This window comes from Xiphias gladius, chromosome 13, assembly GCF_016859285.1.
Source record: "Xiphias gladius isolate SHS-SW01 ecotype Sanya breed wild chromosome 13, ASM1685928v1, whole genome shotgun sequence".
Lineage (NCBI taxonomy): Eukaryota > Metazoa > Chordata > Actinopteri > Istiophoriformes > Xiphiidae > Xiphias > Xiphias gladius.
The window spans coordinates 6441043-6464865 of NC_053412.1; the positions used below are offsets into that span (position 1 = coordinate 6441043).

The 23823-nt window shown below is 43.1% G+C and overlaps 1 protein-coding gene across 5 annotated transcripts in view; it reads right to left on the bottom strand.

Moving 5' to 3' along the window:
* Window positions 1–23823, bottom strand: part of LOC120798117 (histone deacetylase 4-like) — a 62282-nt gene that overhangs the window by 22556 nt on the left and 15903 nt on the right. For 3 of the 5 annotated variants that reach the window (XM_040142157.1, XM_040142156.1, XM_040142160.1), the window contains exons 1-5: window positions 21603–21717; window positions 12421–12767; window positions 8210–8360; window positions 6052–6175; window positions 3450–3568 (exon numbers count right to left, since the gene is read on the bottom strand). In XM_040142157.1, the coding sequence (XP_039998091.1) occupies window positions 3450–3568; window positions 6052–6175; window positions 8210–8360; window positions 12421–12767; window positions 21603–21717 (856 nt within the window). Of the gene's footprint in view, window positions 1–3449; window positions 3569–6051; window positions 6176–8209; window positions 8361–12420; window positions 12768–21602; window positions 21718–23823 lie in introns of those variants that run through there. The other 2 variants (XM_040142159.1, XM_040142158.1) reach the window with 2 other exon arrangements.

A 23823-nucleotide genomic window follows, 5' to 3' on the forward strand; every position in this document is an offset into this window, starting at 1 on the left:
GCGGGCCTCAAACTTTCCCACCCTGTGTATATGTTTCTGAGGCATTCATGTGTATGTTAAAACATGCCCCCATACTAGGCACACTGTATGTTCATGTGATGCTCTCTCATCACTAAATTTGTACTGTATAAGAGGAGTTCATGACTTTAAAGGCTGCCCAGGTTTCGGCAATTACCTCTCTATATGGTTTTCATTGATACTGAGTCCACATAGGTTAGCGCTGTCAGTGATTGTCCATCAAAAATGCATTGAAAGAACTAGACAACTGTCACTTTTGGAATTTTTTTTTTTTACAGCGACGAGTATTACATTTTGCATGGAGCATGAGACAGGCCGCACACCTTCAACTCTTCCCTGTGTGCAGGATAAAATCAGATCGCAGTTGAGATTATTTTTCATTGACTATTTTATTAAAACATCATGAGTTTGCTGGGCTGCACTGTGAACGGATACCAGTTGCTCTTCTGTTGTATTTCTGACATAGCAGCTGCTCAAGTTGTGCTTGCTGTAGTATTAAACCCCGCTTGCTGTTACCACGGTAACCACGGTTGCTGCCAAATCAACCAGGACTGAAATCTTGAGGATTAGCTCTTTAAGATTTTTATATTATCTGTCATAAACAATTTTTAGCTTATTCTGTTGTCACATTGGTTTAATTGTGTTGTGGATGGGCGCAACAGCTGCATTAACTTTCTAAAATAGTAAGAGGGGAGATGGGAAATGCACAAAAGAGTGCTGTTGCTTCCTTTGACCGTTGCTGGGAGCCCTGGTGCCAGTCCTCTACTTTATGGCCAGGCGGTGATATAAAAGAGCCTCTAACCTCTCCCGAGCTGGCATTACCATAAGTAAACCCCGCAAAGCACGTCATCGCTGTGGGCAAATATCAGGGTGGCACAGGTTCTCTCCTCTCTCCGCAGTCGAGCACAATCCTCAGCCTTATAGAAATCAAGAGACAAACTGACGCTCCGGGGACGATCTTTTCACTCTCTGCCATCTTCCCGCCATTTTTCTTTTCTCTACATTAAGCAAGTTTTTGGGAGTGGGGCATCATTTTTCCACTTGCTGCATTAAGTTTCAATCCTGCTTGCCAGCTCTCATTTTCTGGGCTCTCATCTTCCTCTGCTTTCAAAACTAAACCGACACTCCCTCTATCCTTCGCCTCAAATATTTTTCTTGACAAGAAAAAAAGTGTGTTGAGGTCTTTTAAATGGACAGTCAGTAAAGCCACCAAAAGCTCCTCCACTCATCTTTCTCTCTCCATCTCCCTCCTGTTCTTCCTTCTCGCATCATCATCTCTCCTTGTCTCCCCTTTCACTCTTCTATTTCTCCTCCTTTCTTTCTCTCTTCCTCCCTCTCTTCTGCTTCTTCTTCTTCTTCAGCTCTCCCAGGGTGGAATGCGGCTGTGTGGGCCAGTGTCAACTGTGGTCTATCTGCTGTCGTATCCAGCAGCCCGAAGGCTCAGAGTCAACAGGGCTGGAGCGCTGGCTGTAGCTGCCTGCCGCCGCGCTAAGTGAATAATTGCACTGTAAGAAGACCGCTGCTTCACGGCTACACCACCGCACACACCACTCACACTTCACACACACGGACACACACACACACACACACACACACACCTGACAAAAACACACTGCAGACAGCTGGTTTTACTATGTAAAAGCTTCTGTACTTTGAGCACTAAAGCCTAAAAATGTTAGATTTTGGACCACCAGAAAACTTTTTTCCAGTGGGTCATTCTGCATAGTTTTAGCGCTGGTAATGACTTTTGACAAGATTTGTCACCCATTGAAAAGAAAACAAACACTCCCTGTTTCTAAAAACCTTGTTTCTGCTTTGTGTAGTATTACAGCTGTTACTTGAAGGAGCAGTGTTTCTGGGTTCAAGTACAGTGCGTTGATAACCTTTATTTGAGAAGCACTTTTCCAAAAACAAGTTCACAAGAAGAACAAAGGAAAATTAGTTTCATTATACATGATAAACCACACGTAATGAAGATAAGAAAGTTAAAGTCAAATTAATCAAAAGACCATTTAAAACTGACTCCTGAGGACACAGGTAATCAGCGTGGATTGGCCAAAATTGAACAAAATGTACATTAATTCCTAAAATGTTGTGATTACCCTGCCAGCTAGCTGAAAGAGGTCAGTTGATTTATTGGAAAGTATCACAAATACTGAGTTACAGAAGGGTGAAAATGTTAGGAAAATGTTTTGTGAAATTTGGGTCAGAAACGACCCAAAAATCTATGGCCTCCTGTTGCAGTGTACGCCCAATCAACCAGAAATTGGTTGAATGTGCCAGCTGTGTTTTGTACTAGCTGAAAGAGTTCAGTTAGTTTCTCGGAAAGTAGTCCTGAGTCGACAGATTTTTTACATCACTAGAAAAAGTTTTGTGAAATTTAAATTCAAGTCAAAAAACCACCCCAAAATCTTTGGCTTTCTGTCCGCTGTGTAATCCCAGTTGGACCACAGCCTGCCAAACATGTTCCCTATTTGCTTTATGCGCAAAGACTGAAACCTGTCAGCATTTAACACCAGTAAACTACTACCTTGATGTCTGCAAGATTATGAGTGAGTGCACAGGGGAGAGGTCTGATGGGCTTACTGTGTGTCTCATCACCATTACAGTGAAAAGAAATATTGCGGTTGTGAATTTCTTGACCCAGAGGTAGCATGTAAATTGTAAACAACGAAGGGCCAAGAATAGAGCCCTGGGGAACCCCAAAAGTAATTGTTGCACTGCAAGAGGAGTTTTTCCCAACTGACATAGCCCTCAAGTTAGATCTGTCAGAGCCACTTAGTTTTAATATGCAATTATCCAACAAATTAAAGTCAGCAGAAAAGCCAAACAATGCAAAACAGTCAGCTTTCAAATTATACTAAATATCAGTGACAATCTCGAACAATCTTAAAGAATCTGAGCTGAGTATATACTGCCCTCTCTAAATCTTGGGTATAGAAAAGTAATTTTGCAATTATTAAGACTGTCAGTATTAAGCTCAGGTTTCTTTCTTAAGACACTGCTGAACAACAGCTGATTCAAAACAACCCCTGAGGTTAAGGAGCTATTCAGTTCTAATAAAACATCACATGCTAAAATGGTAAAAAAAACCTCTCTCACTCTATTGAACTCTCACTCTACTGAACTCTTGAACCACCTACGCTTACATGCTCTCTAACACTCTCATGTGGGGGATGCTGGGACACCCTGACAGCCTAATGTGGATGTGATTAATGGTGCAGAGCTCTGATGCCATCTAAATTATGCTAGACGTGAGTCTGCATAGCAGTTACTGGACTTTTCAGTTCCAAAATGTGTGTGTGTGTGTGTGTGTATAATCCTCTCTAAACTTGAGACTGCATCGGAGCAGAGAGACAGCTCTGCAATGCCAAAACTAAGTGTGTAAATATGCATGTGAAAGTGTGTGTGCGTGTTTGTGTGAGATATACCAGTTTTTCGCAGTGGGAAGTCATCCCGGGGGTTGTAGACACCAAGCACAGGGTGGTTGTAGGTGGACACGCCAGTCTGTGGAGGCGAGCTCTGGTCCAGAGAGCTGTGCTGGGTTTTGCTATAGAACAAACACACGCAGTGTTAAAGATGCCACCAATATCACAAAATCGTTTGAAACGAAGCCTAACACTGATAACTCTGTGACCATGTGACTGCATGAGTAATCCCAACAAAGTAACTAACTTCATGGCTGTCATAGATCCGTATGATTAAAGCATTGTGCAAATCCCTTGGCAGGGCTGGAGACATGTGATGCCATCTGTTCCCTGCCCACAGAATAAGGTGGTGTTTGTAGGAAAAGTTAAGCTGAGCTGGCTTCGGCCCAAAAGCATGTTCCTGACAAGCGGATGTAGACATGCTCATCTCTTCCACAAGTGAGGGGGCTGAGAGTCCAGCGAGTGGCACAGAAAAGGAGGGAGACAGGATATAGAAAGACACACTTTGTATCACTTTTTAGCTGTTGAAAGTCAACACTTGTGGGTGTTTCTCTGGGTCACACATCGAGATTATGTAACATTATTCATTCGGTTATATATTTGCATTTTATGGTTTTAGAGCTTTTATTGTGTCAAAATGAAATACATAATCATGGAGAACATAATTTGGAAATTATGTCAAGCCCTCAACTACAATGTTCTTTTTTTTTTTAAAGGGCTGTGTCACCTGATGTTACAGACCAGCAGTAGTGGAAAGTAACTAAGAATATTCACTCAAGTTATGTACTTTCAAACTGTACTTAACTACTAGGTATTTGTACTTAACTTCTACTCGACGACATTTCAGAGGGTATTATTGTTTTTTTTTCTCCTCTACATTTATCTTACAACAACGGTTACTAGTTCGTTTGAATGTCGTTTCTCATACCAAACATATGATAAGCTTCTAAAACATGATACGTTGATTAGCGGAAAAAAATCACCCTCTTATCAGTCTACTTTAGTCGAGAGTTGAGTCCTCAAAGTATTATTTTCCCATAAAAGTAAAAAATCTGCCAGTGTTTAAAGGATTTTTTAAAATAAACTTTTCCATAATTCTAGTGCTGCGACTTATGTTTTTCTTTCCAGTTTCAAGATACAGACTAATTTTTACCTCCGCCAAGGAGGTTGCATTTTCATCCCTGTCTGTTTGTTGGTTTGTTTGTTTGTCAGCAGGATTATGCAAAAAGCAAACCGAACCGATTTGCACCAAACCTGGAGGAGGACTGAGGCATGGGCCAGGGAAGAACTCATTAAATTTTGGTGCGGATCTAGTTAAAGAGGCATATCGAGGAATTTTTGAATCACTTTCCTTAATACTGCCAGACTTTGCCAGGCATTTTTTCGACATTTTCGACATCAGTTTCTCAGGAAATAATGATTGGAACTTGATGTAAAAAAAAAATCAGATGTATTTATGGTGTTGTTATCTATGAGTTTGTACACTTTGGGGCAGATCCAGATAATAATCCAGATCGGGTGCAGCTAGACACACGTGTAGGATTGTTTTGCCTTGGCAGAGGTATGCGCTCTACTGAGTGCCATTCTAGCTAGAACATTTTTTAAACAAGTTAATTTAAATTAAAAACACTGCAGTGCAAAATAAGATTTAAGACTCATTTGGACTCAGACAAAAATAGCTTTAGAATACTGGAGTTCTGAATGTCACACTGCCCGACGTTTTATAAAGCAGTTGAAACCAGTTCCACCACAACCAACTACAACTAAAATGCTGCTCACATATAAATACATCTGTAATAAGAATGCTATAATATATAGTGTATAACACCATGAAACAGGCCATTTGGCATAATTATTACTTTTGAGTACATCTTGCTGATAATATATTAATTATATTAATATCTGGGAGAGTCTAACAAATTTTTTTTTACCCAAATACGACCATGCAGAGTATACATGGTCACTCACAGACAATGAGTGCATTTGACGGGCGACTACCACAGCGAGGAGGAAACAGCGAGTGTACACACCTGCAAAGGGCTCCTGAGATGCTACAATAAACATTCAAGGCCGAGCCTTCACTGTGAGAGCCCCTATCATCAGGTTCCAATATCCTGCTATCACGTGTGAGTGCGTGAGCCTGCATGTGTGCTCCCATCTTTGTTTTATAACCCTGCTCGATCCATCTCTCAGTCAGGCTCATATAGTGTTGCAGGTGAGGAAGAGGGGAAGCTTGCTGACAGATTAAGACACAGTCCAATGCATTATTCATCCGCTGTCGGCGAGAGAGTTACCCTAGAAACTTCTAATGATCCGCAGATAGCTCCTACTGTATTCTACTGCTTATAATCATTACAAAGATTCGGGAATACAAGAACGGCAGCCACGGTATTTAATTGTTTTCCAACTCGCAAACTGACAGGGGTGATATTGATTTTTCCATGAGAGACAGGTGATGATGTCAAAACATGCCATGAGGTCTCTCCTTTTCTCTATCATGCATTCTACCAGCTGGGTTAGCCGTACCCCGTGAACACCAGCTAGATCTAAAGGAAACGGTTCTACTTTTCGGACTCTATTGAATGAAGCAGCAACTGTTCCTCACCGGTACCAGTAAGGAGCGTCGTTGGGGAGGCCTCCTTGGTTGAGGCTCCGCTGGGCCAGGGCCTTCTTCTTGTTCAGGACAAACTCCTGGAGACGCATCTTCACCTCAGTACTGGCTACAGCGCCTGATAGAGAAAGGCAAGAGGAAAATTATTAAATTGAGATTGGGAAGTACAGAGGAGGGGGAAAAAAATTCCTTCAAAAAACTGCAGGAAGTGTAAATCCTCTTTTGACTACATTTGTTATGTTATAAGCCGGGAGAAAAGTTCACAATTACAACCATTCACAAATTGGCCACATCATCTGATTATTAAGACCTTGTAGAAAGTCTTCGACGCAGTGAGAAAAATAGGCCAAGTTATTATGGACAGTTGGCAAATGTTATCTTTTAGTCTGCAGCAATGATTCAAAAGTCTTGCCATAATTATGCCAAACAAGTGTAAATTTTTTACTCCACATTCAGTTTTCCCGTTTTATTTTTCTTTAAGCTTCAAACAAATCCCCCTATTCCACTGTGATTGTATATCATAATCTGTATATATCTGCCTAGTTCCAACTACTCATTGAGGTTTTATGATGTTCAAATGGAAATCCTCTAGATCATCCTTTTATGTGTACTCTTAGACAAGGTTCCCCAAAAAAGCTCGCTTGACATGTTTGGCATTTTAGTAAACATTTGCTTCCAAAAAAACTTTTTATTTCCAGCCAAAGCTTGGATGCACTGCATGGATTTGTACTGATCGACCCACCAGTGGTTCAGTCAGGTTTAAGAGGTTTTTAATAACTTCAGAGAAATGTGGATAATTTAAAAAAAAAAAAAAAATTTTGTGGCTTTTCTGCCTCTGTTGGACAGACATATTGGACAGTAGAGAGCTTACAGGACATGAAAGGAGAGAGACAGGAGATGATTTGCAACAAAAGTCCGTGTCCGGATTCAACCTGAGAACATTTACAATGACATGTTAAACATCTTAAACCCCGGGGGCCACCAGCCTGGAGCTTGATCATCACGACCAGAGGAGCGGGATTTTGAAAAAAGTACAAAGGAAAAAGAAACGAAAAAGGTGCAAAATGCTGAGAAAATTGAAGGCCCCGAGACCGCAAAACCACACTCGCGCATGTACACGAGAGCAAACACACTGTGCAGTCCCTCTCTCCCTCTCCCTCTCCCACACACACACGTACAGCCGACTCGCACGGATGCAGCCTCGATCTCTAAGCGCTTTCCATATAGTGTGTAAACTGCTCTCAAGGACTCCTGTCCACTCTCTCTCAATGAACTGTTGAGAGACATCCAGCAGGCAGCGGTAATGGCTCGGTTTAGCCGCCGCCAAGGCCACCGGGCTAATACAACTCGTTTACCACGGTAAATACACAGGTTCTCCAAGTAAAATGGAAAGACATAGACATGCAGACGCACACACACAAGCACACTTGCATGCACGGGAACACACTCTGTGAATACTGATCTAAACGGTCGTTTCCAACCTTGGAGCATTTTGAATGACGATTTCGAGCTAAGCGGCTCAGACCCCTGACATTTTCTACCAGACGGACAAAACTAAATTTTTTGTCTATCATTGGCAGCGTCGGGGCAGATTTTGGGAGGGGGCGGGAGGGGGTTCCCTCAAGATCTTTCACTTGAGGGAGCAGTTTTAGGTTGAAAAATCGGATGCTGAACAGTCACGGTATAATTTTCAAGTGCCTGGATTTCTGAGTTTCTTAAAATCCTCATTTGCTGTCACTAGAGCACTGGTTAAAACATTAAAATGAAGGGAGTACACACATTAAGAGTGAAACTGGATGCCATTCACAAGCTAATATTATGCTGACTGATTTCCCGATATATCATTTTTTGTTACAGTAAAAAATTTCTGGTAAGAATTGTGAAACAACTTCTATCCTCATTTTCTTTGATGCTCTTTATGCGGCATGGAAGCTGAGAGAAAAACCAAAACCAAAACGCTTCACAGTCTGAATTAGGTTTCAGACTATTGCATTTTTAAGATACTGTTAAAATTTCAGTAAGAAATGTGGTTTCGTGTGATTTTTGGACTTCGGCAAATATGTTACGCTATCAGATAAGTGAGAAAAAACAGGTTTGAGCTATTTCAAAAGACAAGAGAAGATATCTGATATCCCATCTTGCTGCAACTTACTCTCTTGCCCCCGCTCCTTGTTCTTCAGCAGCTGCAGTTTCTGCTCCCTTTGCTGTTTCTCCAGCTCCTGCTCCAGACGGTGGTTCTCCATCTTCCTCTGGTGCTCAAGCAGCTCCTGCTGGTGCTTCAACGCTAGGAGCTCCTGTTGCTGCTTTGGGAAGAAACACCAGAACCACGTCAGTAAAAACTCGCCTAATGGAAGTCAAGCTTGTAGCCTCACATTTGTTCGAGGAGACTGTGTGGAAGATAGCCGCTCGATTGATGCTTAAAGCTGCATGTTCTTGACAGAGTTGAGTATATGTTTAGAACTTTTTTTAATCCATGTATCTCAGGAGCTACTTCTTAAGCTCTCTTTGCTGGAGCATAAGATACCATCATTTCAAGAAGGCCACGTCTTGTTTTACGCTCTAAATGTCATCACATCATTTCTTCCTCATCTTTGAACAGCAATTTACATTCCACTCCTGGTCTGCTTAAGTCACCGACTGAAGTAATTGAGTCTGACAGTTGTTTGAAGCAATAAAATAAAACCTTTTCAATACTATAAAAAAAACAAAAAAACCTCAGGACACAAGCTTAAGCTTTTAAATTAATATAAACAATTTAACTGGGGATGAGGCTTTAGCAAGACACACAATCAAATCTGCTCACTTCTTCACCACTCCAGAAAAGAGAGACTAAAGCATCTGTTAAAATGCTTTACAAGTAAAAATCTGTCTTCCTCAGGCCTTCATGCCGAAGCAACACACTTGGCTGTGGCCTGATGGCTTGTCCTGTAACCGAAAGATCAAAAATAAAATCCCCATATAAGCCTAAATGTGCTCACAAACACCTTCTGGTCCCATTGAAGTGTCCGTGAATGAGACCCAGAACTCACTGTGAGTCACTGTGAATAAGAGCATCAATTAAATGCTACAAATGCACAGTGAAACATGCTTTCACCCTCATCGGAGCCTTAATGCGTTTTGACGAACTAAGGCGCCAAATCAAGAGTCCCAATTACTCTTTAATGTCTCTGCAATATACAATAAATAGGCAAACAGTCTGTGCTTGCACTCAGCCAACCACATAATGACCTCTCTCTGACGCGCCAAGGAATCGACACTTTGCCCTCCTCTCCCCGTTATCATTGCACACCCAGTGGCAATATTTGATCAGTCACTGTAACTGCATGTAATCAACTTCTGATGGCATTTCATAACACTGTAAATAGATGCTCAGTAGCTGGGACATGCACTTGTGTTTACCGTGAGGGCAAATGAAATGTTTGAGACAAGTCTGTGAATAAACTAGTGGCTGAAGGTGAGGGGAAGGTGAGGCGAGGCTCGTGAGAAAAGCACATCGGCTCTGAGGCTGGCCCGCTTCCAGCCCAAAGCCTCCATCCTTTTTTTTTTTTTTTTTTTGCCTTTCAATCAAGGTTGGGGATCGGAGATTGAGTGGGTGGGAAGGCTTTAAGTAACCTCCCCACCCACATACACTCACAGACACACACACCCGAAATCCCTGTGGCTCAACAGACCAGAGATCTACACACAAACTTTCCGTTTCGACCAATACTCTCAAGAGCTCCGCGATATCTCTGGCCCTATGAGAGTTTCCTGTTCTTAGAAATGCTAGAAGTGCGTGTGTTTGCAGACATCTGAATGTGTATGTGTGCATGCAGTTGTGTGTGTCGCTGCCCTAATGTGGAAGCAAGCTGGGCATGCGTCTGACAGTGTGTTTGTTGACATTTGAGAGGATGTGTATGTTTAATGCCTGTACAACTACTCTGTGTGTGTGTGTGTGTGTGTGTGTGTGTGTGTGTGTGTGTGTGTGTGTGTGTGTGTGTGTGTGCACAGGGGCTGTGAATGGGGCCGATTGAGGCCAGGCCTCCCAGCTCAGGCTGTGCGTCACTGGACTCCACCTGAGTGGTCCTGCAGCCCCACCACAGGCCAGACGGCCCTTCAGACACCATCACTCATCCTTAAGCATCACAAAACCACCCAACAGCAGGGACTGAACAATCTCCCAAGAGGAAAAGCACCAAAGAACAAGTCCATACACTCTATTCACCTGCAGGAGCTTCCAAATACAATGTGAAATGTGTCAGACCTAAAGCGTCTGCAAATATTTCCTGTATAGATTTTTATTTTATGACAGATGCTCCTCTGAAATGCTAAAAGACTTGTCAAACAAACAGCCAGGCTCCAATGAAGCATTTTAAAAAGAAGAGAAAGAAAACCAAAAGGAAGCAAGAGAAAGGAAGAGGGGTAAGAAGACAGGAAGGAACTAGGGAAGACAGGAAGGAGGGAAGACAGGAAGGAAGAGATGAAGAAGGAAAAGAAGGAAAAGAAGGAAGATAAGAAAGCAGAAATATAGGAGGACACTAAGGAAGGAAGAGAGAAAAGAACAAAGACAAAGAGTGAGTAGAATGAAAGCAAAGAGAAAAGATGATAGAAAGAAAGAAAGAGGGTCATGGAGGGAGAATAGAAGACAAGTAGGAAGAGTGAGGGGAGGAAAAAAGTGAAAAGTAAGAAGACATGATGACAGGAAAGAAGGAAGGAGAAGAAAGAGTCAGAAAATGAAGAAAAGAAAAAGTGAGAAAGAGAGGCCTCAAGTATGAATCAACTTACACATAAGAAATAAAAATCATTAAATTCAAGCTAATGCCCTTCATATTACAGCATTAATACTGTAAAAAAGAACAAACAGTGGAATATTTTTACATGACATTTCAGCCCCGCAGGAGCACTCCAGTGCTCTCTTGGGCCCCGATGTATTAAAGCTTCGGAGTGTGGGCGTGCTGATCTAGATTCACTTTGTATTTCCAGGTCACTACGATCTGGGCATGTGATCCTAGCTTGATCTGTTTCTTGTCATGTACTGCTCAACTCATGTACTGTAAAGCGATTCGGACTCAAAGTTCCTTTTTGTTTATTTCCCGAAAAGCAAATACTATCCACGGTCCATCCACTTTTCTGCTTCTACTGAGCGTACACTCCGTAATGCTCGATGCTCATATTTAAAGTAAGGCTACAACAGGAAAGATAAATAGGGGATTAGTTATGTAACACACCAGCAGTGCTACAAAAGTGCATCTTTCACACTTTTTTCTGAATCTAAACACATATATTGCTTGATTCGCCCCTGAAGCTGAAGTAAATGAAGCCAAAGTGCCTCCTCGTTCTCTGCTCCCTCAGAGCGAAGCGATTTGAAGCTGACGGAGCTGCTCTCCGTTGGTGAGTTGAGTCTGTTAGTGAAGAATCCTGTGGCAGACTGAAGTGAGAGCCGTCTCTGCTTTGTTCAGTAAAGTTTTGAATAGGTTTGGGTGGGACAAACGTGCCGGTTTGATTTTGGAGTGCTGCCCCTTGGAGGACTCAAATCAAAATGTTGCAGCTGCTGTTGGACTGCAGCTTCAATGATTGATGATGCTATTTTTTCTTGATAGTAAAGACCGAATATCTTTGAGGAGGCTTATATGCTCGTATCCAATTATAACATATGAGTTGTAACGTGAACTCCATTAAAAAAAAAAAAACAACACACTTTTATTCAAGTTTGAAGGAAAATGGTTTGACAAAAACCTTGCCAAAACCAAACTTAAGGACACACATGTATATTATATTAAAATCGTGTTGCATCTTGCTAATATAGAAGCCAAATATCCTTAGTTGCACAGTTGAAAACAGGTATTCTTCCACTGGCCACTGATTTTGACAGATTCAAAAATATTCAGGAGAAAAACAGATTATGTGAGCTTTGTGATTTAGGGGTGGAAAGTGAGGCCAATTTCCTGCTGTACTGTACATAATTTGATGATTTAGGGGTAACAATATTCCATGGAATGGCTCAAAAAAACCCTGAAATTTTCCTCTGGTGATCAAAAATAGGAATTTGATTTTCAATGTTGATGTTGTAAGTTTGGAAAAGACAGAAAGATGGACTATTTCCTTGGTATTTGCTCAGAATTCCGCAGTATTATATAAGTAAATGTTTTGGATTGGCGATTAAAGAATTTTGTTGTGGACAATAAAGTTCTGAAAATCTGATTCTGAATTTTATTTGAAGTGGTTTTCTTTATTTTTGGACTTTTTTGTAATATTGTTTGCAGTGTTCTGCATCTGGTTTAACTGAACTGTGTGGTGTCTTGAAAGGCCGTGCAGGCTAATAAAAAACTTCCTTCATTCATTCATATAAATAACCCTAACTTTTCAGGATTATAAGCAATATACCTTGATGTGTTCCTGGAGCTGGGCCTCGTGCTGGCGGGACAGCTGCTCGTGCTGCCGCTGGAACTCGGCGATGAGGATCTGCCGCTGGATCTGTTGCTTCTGCTTCAGGGCCAGCAGCTCCTGCTGCAGCTGCTGCTCTCGAACCGAAGCTGCCACCACGCCCCCGCCGGCCTGGCCCGTACCTCCGAGGGGGCCGGGCGACTGCTGACCAGGCGGGGAGAGCGAGGACACCTGCTGCTGCTGCTGCTGCTGCTGCTGCTGCTGCTGCTGCTGGTGATGGTCCACGCGCAGGTCCATTGGGATGGCGGCGGGAGGGAGACGCAGGGGCAGCGCCGAGTTGATGTCCACTGGAGAGAGGGAGAAAGACATTTGAATGGGGTTGTAATCAAACAGGACAGAGCTTTCATAATTTAGTAACTTATTTGATGTCTATTAAATCCCACGGTAAGCTACATTTAGATGCAAAGGCAAGGATGAAAACATACTGTCAGGCCAAAGGAAATCACTGTAACACATTCCTGTGCGTCACATTGATCCTACAAGGCACATTGGTGTTTGCATAGTTGCTACAAATGCAAGGAGAGACACAGTGCAGCGGAAAGGGGATTAAATCAAAGCTCTTCAAAATGTTATTTAATGTGTGTACCTGCTCGGTGGTACAGAATTGAGCATTATAAAAAAGACTGGCACCAAACTGCAGCGATATCTGGCATCCACATACACTCTGAGGCATCAAAGGGATTGATTCGATTCAAAGCTTTGTGATTTTAATCAGTAAGTTCTCTAATTTCCATCAGCTTTTCTGTCATTTCAGTGAGGGAAATACAAAACTTCATATATTTTGAAACACTATGGCATGTACATATAACATAAATTACTTACTTTTATTTGAAAATGTGCTTTCATTCGACATACATTATAGTGGTAAATCATGAAAACCTCTGTATTCATTGTTATTTGCGCAGTGGTCAAAAAATGCTGTAAAATTAAAGGACCAGTGTGTAGGATTTAGAGGCATCTATTTGCAGAAATGGAAAATAATATTCAGATTTAGGTTTTCATTATTGTATAATCACCTGAAACTAAGAATTGCGTTTTCATTAGCTTAGAATGAGCCCTCATATCCCTCTATCTAGGGAGCATGTCTTCTTCCACGCAGCCCGCGATGTTATGCCACCACGTTTTCTACCGTAACCTAGAACGGACCAACCAAACACTCGCTATAGAAAGGGCCTTTTGCATCTTTACATTACCTGAAGGCCTCGGCGAGGGAGGGGGGGGCATTCAGTTGGCTGCAATCCGCAACCTCACCACTAGGTGCCACTAAATCCTACACACTGGTCCTTTAATATCTGTCAAACGTGATCTATCTGTACTCTGTATTAGCTGATACTTAAAGGTGGTTTTGAGCTCACAGCAGCTTCAGGTCCCCATGTTGGTGACCACCTTTGCTTTTTTAAATCATACCAGTGTTTTTCAATAGCCAACCCTGACCTCGTTGTAAAAGAGGGGATAACAGAACTTCTGTAGCGATAAAAAAAAGTGACATTAATGCCTTTTTTCCTCATCTCCTCCGTATATGCAAAAAAAAAAAAAAAAAAAAAAAAAATCCCTGCTTCACACACACTAACTATGATTGATGCTGCAGTTAAACATGAAGCCCGGCAACATTGACAAAGATTGCATTGACCCGGCACGGTGTAGGCCTTGAGCCGGGCCAGCCACCCACAAATCACTGCACAGGAAGCCTTCCAATCACGCGGCTTCCTCCCCATTAAATCTGAATAAATAGGAGTCGATTGGCTGATTATTTACCTACATGTTTACTGAGAGCACGGCAAGAGCCAGAGATACTTGCCTGGAACTTTGTGTTAATAAAGAGGCAAACACGCCATCACTGGCACACTTAATAGCAGGGTTACGGAGCCACAAACAAACGCACAGATACACTTATGCAGCCACTTAGATGGGGAAATATATTGCGAGTATTATCCGGTGGCAAATTTACACTTGGGCTGCACCAGTTTGGAGCGCATATGCCTACAACCCAGAGAGATTTCTCATGATTATTTTTAGGCTATCACAGTTGCACTCAAGCCTTGAACAAAACTGAAGTGTGAAAATACCTTTAAGAAGCCTCAGATGATCATAAATACACTTCACTTGTCAAACAGCTCCTCAGGCCCATTATGACAAACTGATTTGACGACCGCCTGACAAGAAACAGACACGTCTCTCTCGTCAGAAGCATCATTATTGGAAGATTTGTGATATATTTTCATTTACACTCCAATCTTTTTTAGACGGGAACCATGTATCCTGCATTTGTCGGGGCCCCAACGCAGACAAACTCTCTTCAAATTTGATCTATGATACATCATTCTGTGAGACATGCCACGTTTGAAAAATAAAGCCATAAAGAATTCACAGAAGATCCTTTAAATGGATTGCAGACCTAAGCTTGGAAGGAGGGTTTTTTTCTTCTGCTGAACATCATTCTTTGTCAAGACTAACAGTAGCCATGCATAACTTATCATTAATGCCATGTGGCGTCTTTAAAAAGTCCACTTCCTCTTTTGTGTTTTTTGTGCAGCAGGTGAAACACACCCCCCCCACGGCTATTGTCATCCATGCCATAGGAGAACCGAGCAACAACATGCAACAGGTCCTTACGGACTGCCATCATGTGTTGCATGACAACAACATATGAGTAAGTAGTCGACACAGCACAACCAAAGTGAAAATTAGTCTATTTGTTTCGACCCGCAGAACATGGAGTTTGACAAACCTTCTTTCATTCCCTTTTTCACTTCAGTCTCCCTTCTACCACTATCAATTTCCTTCCGTGAAAAGGAGCTACAAGTTTTTTTTTGCCATTTTATGAATCTGCCTAACAAGATACTCCACATTTAATAAAATCCAGCGACACCCTCGGTTTTTGGCCACTCTCTGGCCCTTTGCTCATTTGAGAAGCGACGACAGTAACAGTTTGGCAGTTGATGAGACGAGAACGGAAAGGAGAGAGAGGGCCTGTTAGGAAAGACTAACTCCCACAACCGTGAATCATTCTGTAGAGAAAGTTTTCATTTGCATAGGGGAATTTTCACAACAATGTGCTGGACCTGAAAATAATCAAAACTTCTTATTTACAGGGACTTTTCTGTTTTTAGATGCTTGTTCTTCTAGACACAGAAAGTGCATCTCTGAGTTATGTCACGATTTTACCTGGATCTGCATGAGTCACGTCACAGTTTGAAATCCAGAGTCCCTGTCTTCCTGACTATTAAGGAGACTTGGCTGAAGGCTGAAATCGACAGGGACTCCATATTAAGTCTTAAGGGTCAGTTGCAAGCTGACGTCAAAGGTAAACATGCACAGTGACTGGTGTTGTCTGAGTGATAAAAGGCCTAATTTTTGGGGGGGGGTTGCCCTTTTTTCTCATCTAATATTAGTTTTAACTACAATAGGAGCAAGCCAATAATTTTTCTATTAGAAGTATTAAAAGAGGACAGAAAGTCAGGACAGGGGAGATGTGACTACGGCTGAAAACTACACTTGTCAAAGCACTGCAGCTCCGTTCTTGGCTAATGCAAATCCATAACTCACACACACACAAACGCCTGCACGCACACTCTCCCCGTACAAAATGTTCCTCTACGGATATTGAGTCCTTGACACAACACAAACAGCTTCACACACTTATTGACGGTGACGCACGCAGATGCACAAACACACCTCATATGGCATCTCTGTCACACCGGCAGCGCTAATTGCTCACCACACAAAAGAGGGAGATAGAGAAAGAGAGAGAGAGAGAGGTGGGAATCAATGCTGTCGTTACCCATCAGTGCTCTCCTCCTCCTCCTCCTCTTTTTAGCAGCCTCCTCTCTTCGTCCTCTCCTCGTTATCACTGCACCTCCTCCTCTTCCTCCCTTCTTCCTTCAGTCTGTTACAGGGAATGATAGTACGCTCCCCTTACTGTTCATCTGACTTCTCTTCTTGCTCTCCACCTCCGTCGCTTTTGGCTCTTCGTTCATCCCCTCTCCTGTTTTAACCTGATGGGCGTCTCTCTCCTCTCTCTCTTTCCCTCCCCACTCTCTCTCTCTCTCTCTCTCTCTCTCTCTACTCCTTTCTCTCTCCTCCCCTCGTCCCTCGTTTGCCCAGTGGTGACATCACAGGGCAGTCTCAGGCATGCAGCCTGTTTATTCTGCAGCCCTCTGCTTTTCCAGGAACCAACGTCACACACACACTCTCACTCGCTCTGTCTCTCCCTTTCTCTTTCTCTCTCTCCTTACCCTCTCTGCTCTTTTCCCCGCTCGACCTGCTTTCCTTGCTTCTAAGGCCAAGGAAAACCCTCCACGCCGGTTTGTAGTGCTTCGAAAGTCTCTGCCTCCTTCTCCCACTCACTTGCAGATGTCCCATTCGGCTGCATGTCTTCTTTTGCCCCCCCCTCCCCAACACTTACAGTATAATAACATCTCTCTCTCTCTCACTCTCTCCCTCGCGTGGTTTAATACTGTGTGGTGAAATTCCTGGCCTGGAATTTGCCAGCATTTCCCAAACGAATAAAACCACAAAATGGTTTCAGGTGAAGCCGAGTAAGGACTTTCCCCGCAGGGAGGCTCCCCAGATATTTAAATTCTGGACGATCATAATAACATTAGGCATTAGCATTAAGATAACTGCTCGTTATTGTTTTATTTTAAACACAATTATGTCTTGATTCATACATATCATGTTAGAGCTGAAAGAGCTAGCTGTTTAATTTTTTTAGTCCAATGTCAATTCTGAAAAGTGAGAATTTGCTAATTCTCTTGTCTTAAATGATAATAAATTGAACGTCTTTGGGTTGTGGACTGTTGTTTGGACACATTTAAGCATCTGAATATGTCACTTTGGGCATTTTTCACTACCTTGTGACATATACTGATCGAACGCAAATAATTAGGAGGTTACTCAATAATGAATATAATCATTAGCTGTAGCCCTGTAGTAACAGATCGAGCTCAATAAAATGCACGAAAATTGCAGTACAGTTCATTAACAACACATTACTAACCAGTAACATGCATGGTGGTGCACAGGCAGGTTATAAAGATTATTTATGGCCAATGAGAAGCCTATCAGACTAACTTGGCTGCCACTTGACTAAGATAAACTCTGATATCAGTACATCTTTGTATACAAGCAGTGACGTCAAACACGTACCTCAGTTTACTGATGTGCGACAGATAGAAGAGAATATGGGGGCACTCGGAGCAAACCAAAACAAAGGCCAACGTGCCATCTCAAGGGGAGCTTCCGGCAGTCTTGCGCAACTCTCAGCTTTACCTGGATCAAGACAACGACGTCATTCTAATTCTAGTTTGTCAAAGTGAAGGTATTTTCTCTTAATAAAATTTCCTCTAGCATCTGAGGCCTGATTCCTCAAAGACTTCAGAGAGAAAAGGCAAAAGGGAAGAGAGTGGAGACCTCACATTTCTCTCCTTTGAGCATTTAAAGTGTGATATGGAACATTTCCTGTGCACGAGAGGGAGTCTCCCAGGCAGCGTATAATTTGTGATTTAAACACCTCAGGGAAAAGGTGTCTCTTCACTACTGTCCTTTTATGACATTACTACAGATTGTTCCACCCTTTCGAACTGTTTTTTCTCCTCCAGCTCCACCTCTGAACCTCCATCATCACCTTCCCTTTCAGCAGGTTCCTCTTCTCTCTACCCTCCATCCACCTTCTTCTTGCCCTATCCTCTGGCCATTCTCTGCGTCCTTACCCACCCAGTAGCTCCCTCCCACCTTTCTTCCCTCCATCTCCCCGCAACAAATCACAATCTGTTTACATCCCCTCGGGCACACTCCACAACTCTTCTGGATCCAATTGCAGATCTATTTATACCAGACAATGCAGAGGGCTGGCGTCTCTGATTTGAGACTTGGTTCACCGAGTGTATATCCCACGGTCTGACTGCCTGAGCTCCACACTCGTTAGGCTTAATAGATGTCATACTGAGCTGAGCAGAGCTGTTTCAAGAGACCTCAGTAAAATGTGGTGTAGATCTTTTTTTAAAACCATGCAAAGAGATGACAAAAAAAAAGAGGAGATATTCTGTAAAGGGTTTCACAGTGAATTTAGCAGCAGGGCGAGATGAGAGGCAACAAGTAGCACATCTGTTGATGGTGGAAAAAAGCTGCAGTGGGCTTACTGATTGGTCTCTGAGGGTGGGTTGGGCGAACATCAGCCTACCTTACTTTATCCCGCTGACTCTCTCAGCTGCTCTGAATTAGAGTTTTGCCTCCATGAAAGCTCCAACTCTTGGAGATGATAAGAGCTTTCCTTGGTTATAAACTCGCAGCAAAGACTGATTGCAATCTCGCTCCGAAATGGCACCGTGACCTCTTAAGAAAAAAAAAAACGAAAAAAAAAAAAAAAAACGAGACAGAACTCCGACGGGGTAAGGAAAGGAACAGGGAGGGGGTGATGGAGGGACGTGTCGAGGTGCAGCGAGTCCTGTTCTGCCAAAAGCAAGCTCTGACTTGTTGCGGTCTCGCTGACATCATACAACGGTCTGCAGCATCGCAGCTTAAGAGGGAGGAGGTGGGTGAATGCGAGGCAGAGACATAACACGTGAGACATAGATGGGGATGGCGTGTGAAGGCTCAGGTGCAGTACATGAATCTCACCCTCTGGACCAGGACTTAAGTCTAGCATGTCCCACCTCGCTGCCTGGGTTGGCCCTGGTATGAAGAATAGGAACACTTCTATGCCAAATCAGTAATCAGATCCAGGTACTTTTTTGAACATAACGTGGAAAATTCAATAAAGAAAATTATTTTTTAAAGAAATAAAATAGTTAAAAAAAAATGGCCACAAAAAAAGCTGGCACCTTCAAACTGCTTGCTTTTGTCTGACAATAGTCCAAAACCCAAAAGTATTAAATTTACAATGTCATAAAACAGATAAGAACAGCAAATCCTCATATTGAAGGGCTAGAACTACTGGTGTTATTTGTTTTTGACAAATGATGACCAAATTAGTTAGATTAGATTAATTTTTAGTCGACCGACAACGCATCAACTAAACATTTCAGCACAACATCAAGCAGAGATATCTATTTCGGCCGAGGCTGCAACTAATGATTATTCTCATAATGGATTTAATGGCCTACTATTTTCTCGATCAATCAGTTGGTCAGAAAATTGTCAGAAAATTGTGAAAAAAGGCCTGTCAAGATTTCCTAAAGCCCATGTTGACATCTTGAAATTGCTTGATGTGTCCGACTAACAGTTTAAGACACAAAAATACATAACACATTTTTACTTTTACAAAAGACAAAACAGTATGTCCTCACAGATAAGACGCTGGAACCAGAGAATGTGGCATTTCGATAAGAAATAATGACTTAAACGATTAGTCAGTTAAAAGAGTTTCAAATTAATTTTCTGCCTAATCGATTTATTGTTCTCAAGCTCTAAATTAGGCTTCTGCAAATTTGTCATAAGGTCAAGTTATTGGTTGAACAAATCTTATCAAAAGTTCGAGGCATCCAAAAAGCATAGTCATTTAAAACAACCTGTGCTGCTTTGAGTGAAACCCAACTCAGGTGTTTACTTTGAGTCATGCGGCTCAACCTGCAGGTGCAGCGACCGGCGTCTGATTACACTGAGGTTAGACGACGGCGCTTTCAGGACTTTAACGACGTAACAATCGCGTTTTGCATTTTCCATCAGGAAGACACTTCGGGCTGAAGCAGAGGGATGCGACAGAGTGCACTACAAATGCTCTTAAGACATGTGCACTCTCCGCATCCTGCGAGCAGCCGATCCAAACGGTGCAGGTCACACATGCTACCACCGTGGAGGGCCCCCAGCAGCTCCGTATCCAAGACAACAGATTTCGAGAATATCTGATGAAGTCACTCCAGTGAATTTCAATATTTTATCAGCCTAGCCAGAGGCACGCAGAAAATAACCCCAACAACAACATGAGACAACATGTGAAGCCTGCGAAGGTTAGGGACAAGAGAAAGATGCTTTGGGTCGAAGTTAAGATAAAACTTGGTTGTTTATTTGTTCTCCTATAGCAACAGGCTGGCTGAGCTTACTGCTGCTGGCGTGTTTAACAGCAACCTGCCTGCTTACTGCCGCTCTCATCCGTCAAATCATACAAATCTAAAGAACAGCATGGGGAGTAAATTATGAATCGCCCTTTCACTATTTCCATTATATTTTAAGGGGAAAATCCCAATTGTTCTCTGTGGTATAAAATGAAACACACAGAACCGTTTAAGCTTCCCTATTATGGAATTAGATAATGCATTATGCATACATTACTTCAGACTCATTTCTCCTTCTGATTACCTCATCTCCATCTGTTCCCCTTTCATTTCTATACACTCGCCTCCCTCTGTACTGCTTTATCTCTGCTCCTTCCTCTTCCTCACACCTATGATTTGTATCTTCATTGTCACTGGAGGTAGAGGAAGCTATTGTAAACACAGTAAAAACACTTGGAGATGTTTTGATTGTGTTCTAACATGGGAGACAGAGTACTTGCAGCAGGTGGGGATTCAGACACGCAAACCTATTTTTTTTTTTCCAATATTTTCCGTCCACAAGAGGTAGCTCAGAAGAGGTAGCCCTGATTTGTTTTGGGACTGGTAAACTGTGTCAGACCCTTGCCCTGAACACATCGCCAAGACGCACAGTTGCTTGTTCTGGTGCATATTTTTGGAAGCCGTTTCTCTTGAGACATCCAACAACAGTTTCACGTTAGCTCACAAACAGAGCGTCTACATTCAGGGCGCTAGATTTCCATTCAACAAAATGGCACTGTGAGATTAGTGCATAAATAGAACATACAGGAGTAAGCGTGGACTCTTCTCAAGACCTCTAAAAACCTATGAACCATCAATTATATAAACCATATTTGTGAGCTGCAACTGGCACAATGCTGCTACAAAGGAACAGATGACTATCTTTAAAGTGAGGTAACTTCGAAAACGACTGAACACCTATGCATGCAAAGTCACACAAGATGTGGTTAACAGTGAAATCACGTAGGTGCAAACACACAGGCTTTGCTTTATCGAAGCTCATGCACACACACACACAAACACACACACACACACACACAGACACACACAGAGACAGAACAAACAAACACACACACACACACAGAGACCAACCTGTTGGGATGTGGTTGAGCGCCGATGTCTTCAGAACCTCCAGCGGCTGCTCCTTTCCCATGATCCCCTCTGTGGGAGAGAGAGAGCACTCTGCTTCAAATATGGTCCGCAACATTGAGACAAGCTTACTGCAACAAACCTGCTAATCAGGCAGTTAAGACCACAGTCCAAGAGCGCGTGCTTCAGGTCATCTGCACAGCGGCGAGCACATGCCGCGGCGCCGCTACCGCCACCTGAGCAACTGCCTGATCCATGACTGTGATTTTGCGGAGATGCTTGGCTGCAGAGGTGCTCTAAAACAAGCTTGAAATCTGAGGGATACCAAGGGAGCAGCCTTCATCAGCTCGTGTGTGCTTGTGTGTGAGTTCAGTGTGCGAGAGGAGGGATGTTGGGGCTCGACTGATACTGCCTGTGCTCAGCATAGCAAATGTGGCTGGCAGCAGCGGCAGAGAGGGATTTGGGGGGGAGGGCAGCGTGGGTGGGGGGGCGAGGGGCTGTGGAGACAAGGAGAGGGAGGGAGAGAGGTAAAAATAGCTCACCCTTTTGTGTATAACAGCACATGCAGAGCACGCACACAACGCACACACATGCAGACACAAAGACACAGTGCTGTTGCTGCGCTCCGCTCCTCTCCTCTGTGTGTGTGTGTGTGTGTGTGTGTGTGTGTGTCTGCGTGTGTGTGCGCGTGTGTGTGTGTGTGCGCACGCGTGCTTGTGCATGCGTGTACGTGGGTGTGTGTGTGCAAGTGCGTAGGCTGTAATTATAGTGGCAACATGAAAAGGCTTTTGTAGCTGCCGAGCCCTGGGAAGACATGGCTATAAAAAGCAGAGCGACAGAGAGGGGTGGTGGAGGAGGAGGAGGAGGAGGAGGAAGAGAAGGAGGACGTATCGGGGGAGAGGGGGAAGACAGAGGTAAGGAGGGGAGAGAGGAGGAGGTATGAGGCGATGGAAAGATGGAGGAGAAACAACGAAACGGTGCAAAAGGGGAGGAGAGCAGAGAGGATGGAAATTGACATGCATCGCGACTGCACACAAATCTGTGACTACTGACACACACATTCTCTATATACGTATGTATTTTTAGTAATCGTAAGCACCTGAGCCATATATATTCTGAGAACAAGGCTTAAAGACATCTGAGGCGCACAAACATGCAATTATTCCTTTGGAAGGGAGATGAAAACCCATGTAAAATCCCTTTGGAGGAATAAAAGAGGAAAACAGGAGAGCGTGCATGATCACTGTGCATGATCTATTTCTGGAATTCTCTCTGGACCAGACTGGCACACACACACACACACACACACACACACACACACACACACACACACACACACACACACACACACACACACACACACACACACACACACACACTTAATTAGCCATGAAGCTGGAGGATGCATCACATACAGATTATACGTGCGTATTCATCTCGCACTACCTTGCATGAATGGCTGCACCCCTGATGCACCAATCTCTGTGAGGACTTGGGTGTGTATTCGAACATCATGTTTGGTCCTGTCCAAACGAATCTCAACACACATTGGTTTATTTTCCTAAATCCTCTCACCAGTGGCTGCCAGATATCGCTGCCTGGCATATTATGATTTTAAAAACAACCTCAAAACAGGTGCCATTCAAATTCAAATTCAAACCTCTGCGAGACGCGGGGGCACAGGTCAAACCTGTGGTCTCGCATATACATACACGGTGTCAGACTTTATGTAAAAGGTGAGGAAATATTGCAAGAACAGACAGGTGGTCATGGCACCTCACATGTCCCTGCCTCCCCAAAACAAACAGATGCACATCAATGATAGTTGATATCTCTTGATGAGCCTATTCAAATCACATACACACTACTGGATTTTGCAATGGAAATAAGGCGCATCTGTGTGTGATGACACCTGTGGCTTGGGGTAATTCTACGCCTTTTTTTTTTTTTTTTTGCACAAATTGCTGTAAGCAGCTTTACACCTCCGACTTAAGTGTGGGGAATTAGGGGGGTTGGACGTGTTTGTCTGTGGTTAGTTAGACAAAGTGTATAAGCTTTCAGTCCAAACCACACACTTGATACCTGAGATGCACGCGGAGGGAGCACAGGTGTGTACTAACGCACACATCTGCAAGAGTCAGAGCGGGAGACCGGGAACAGACAGGGAGGGAGGGCGTCACAACGAAGCAACAAACCACATACACAACCACCGCACACTTGCAGA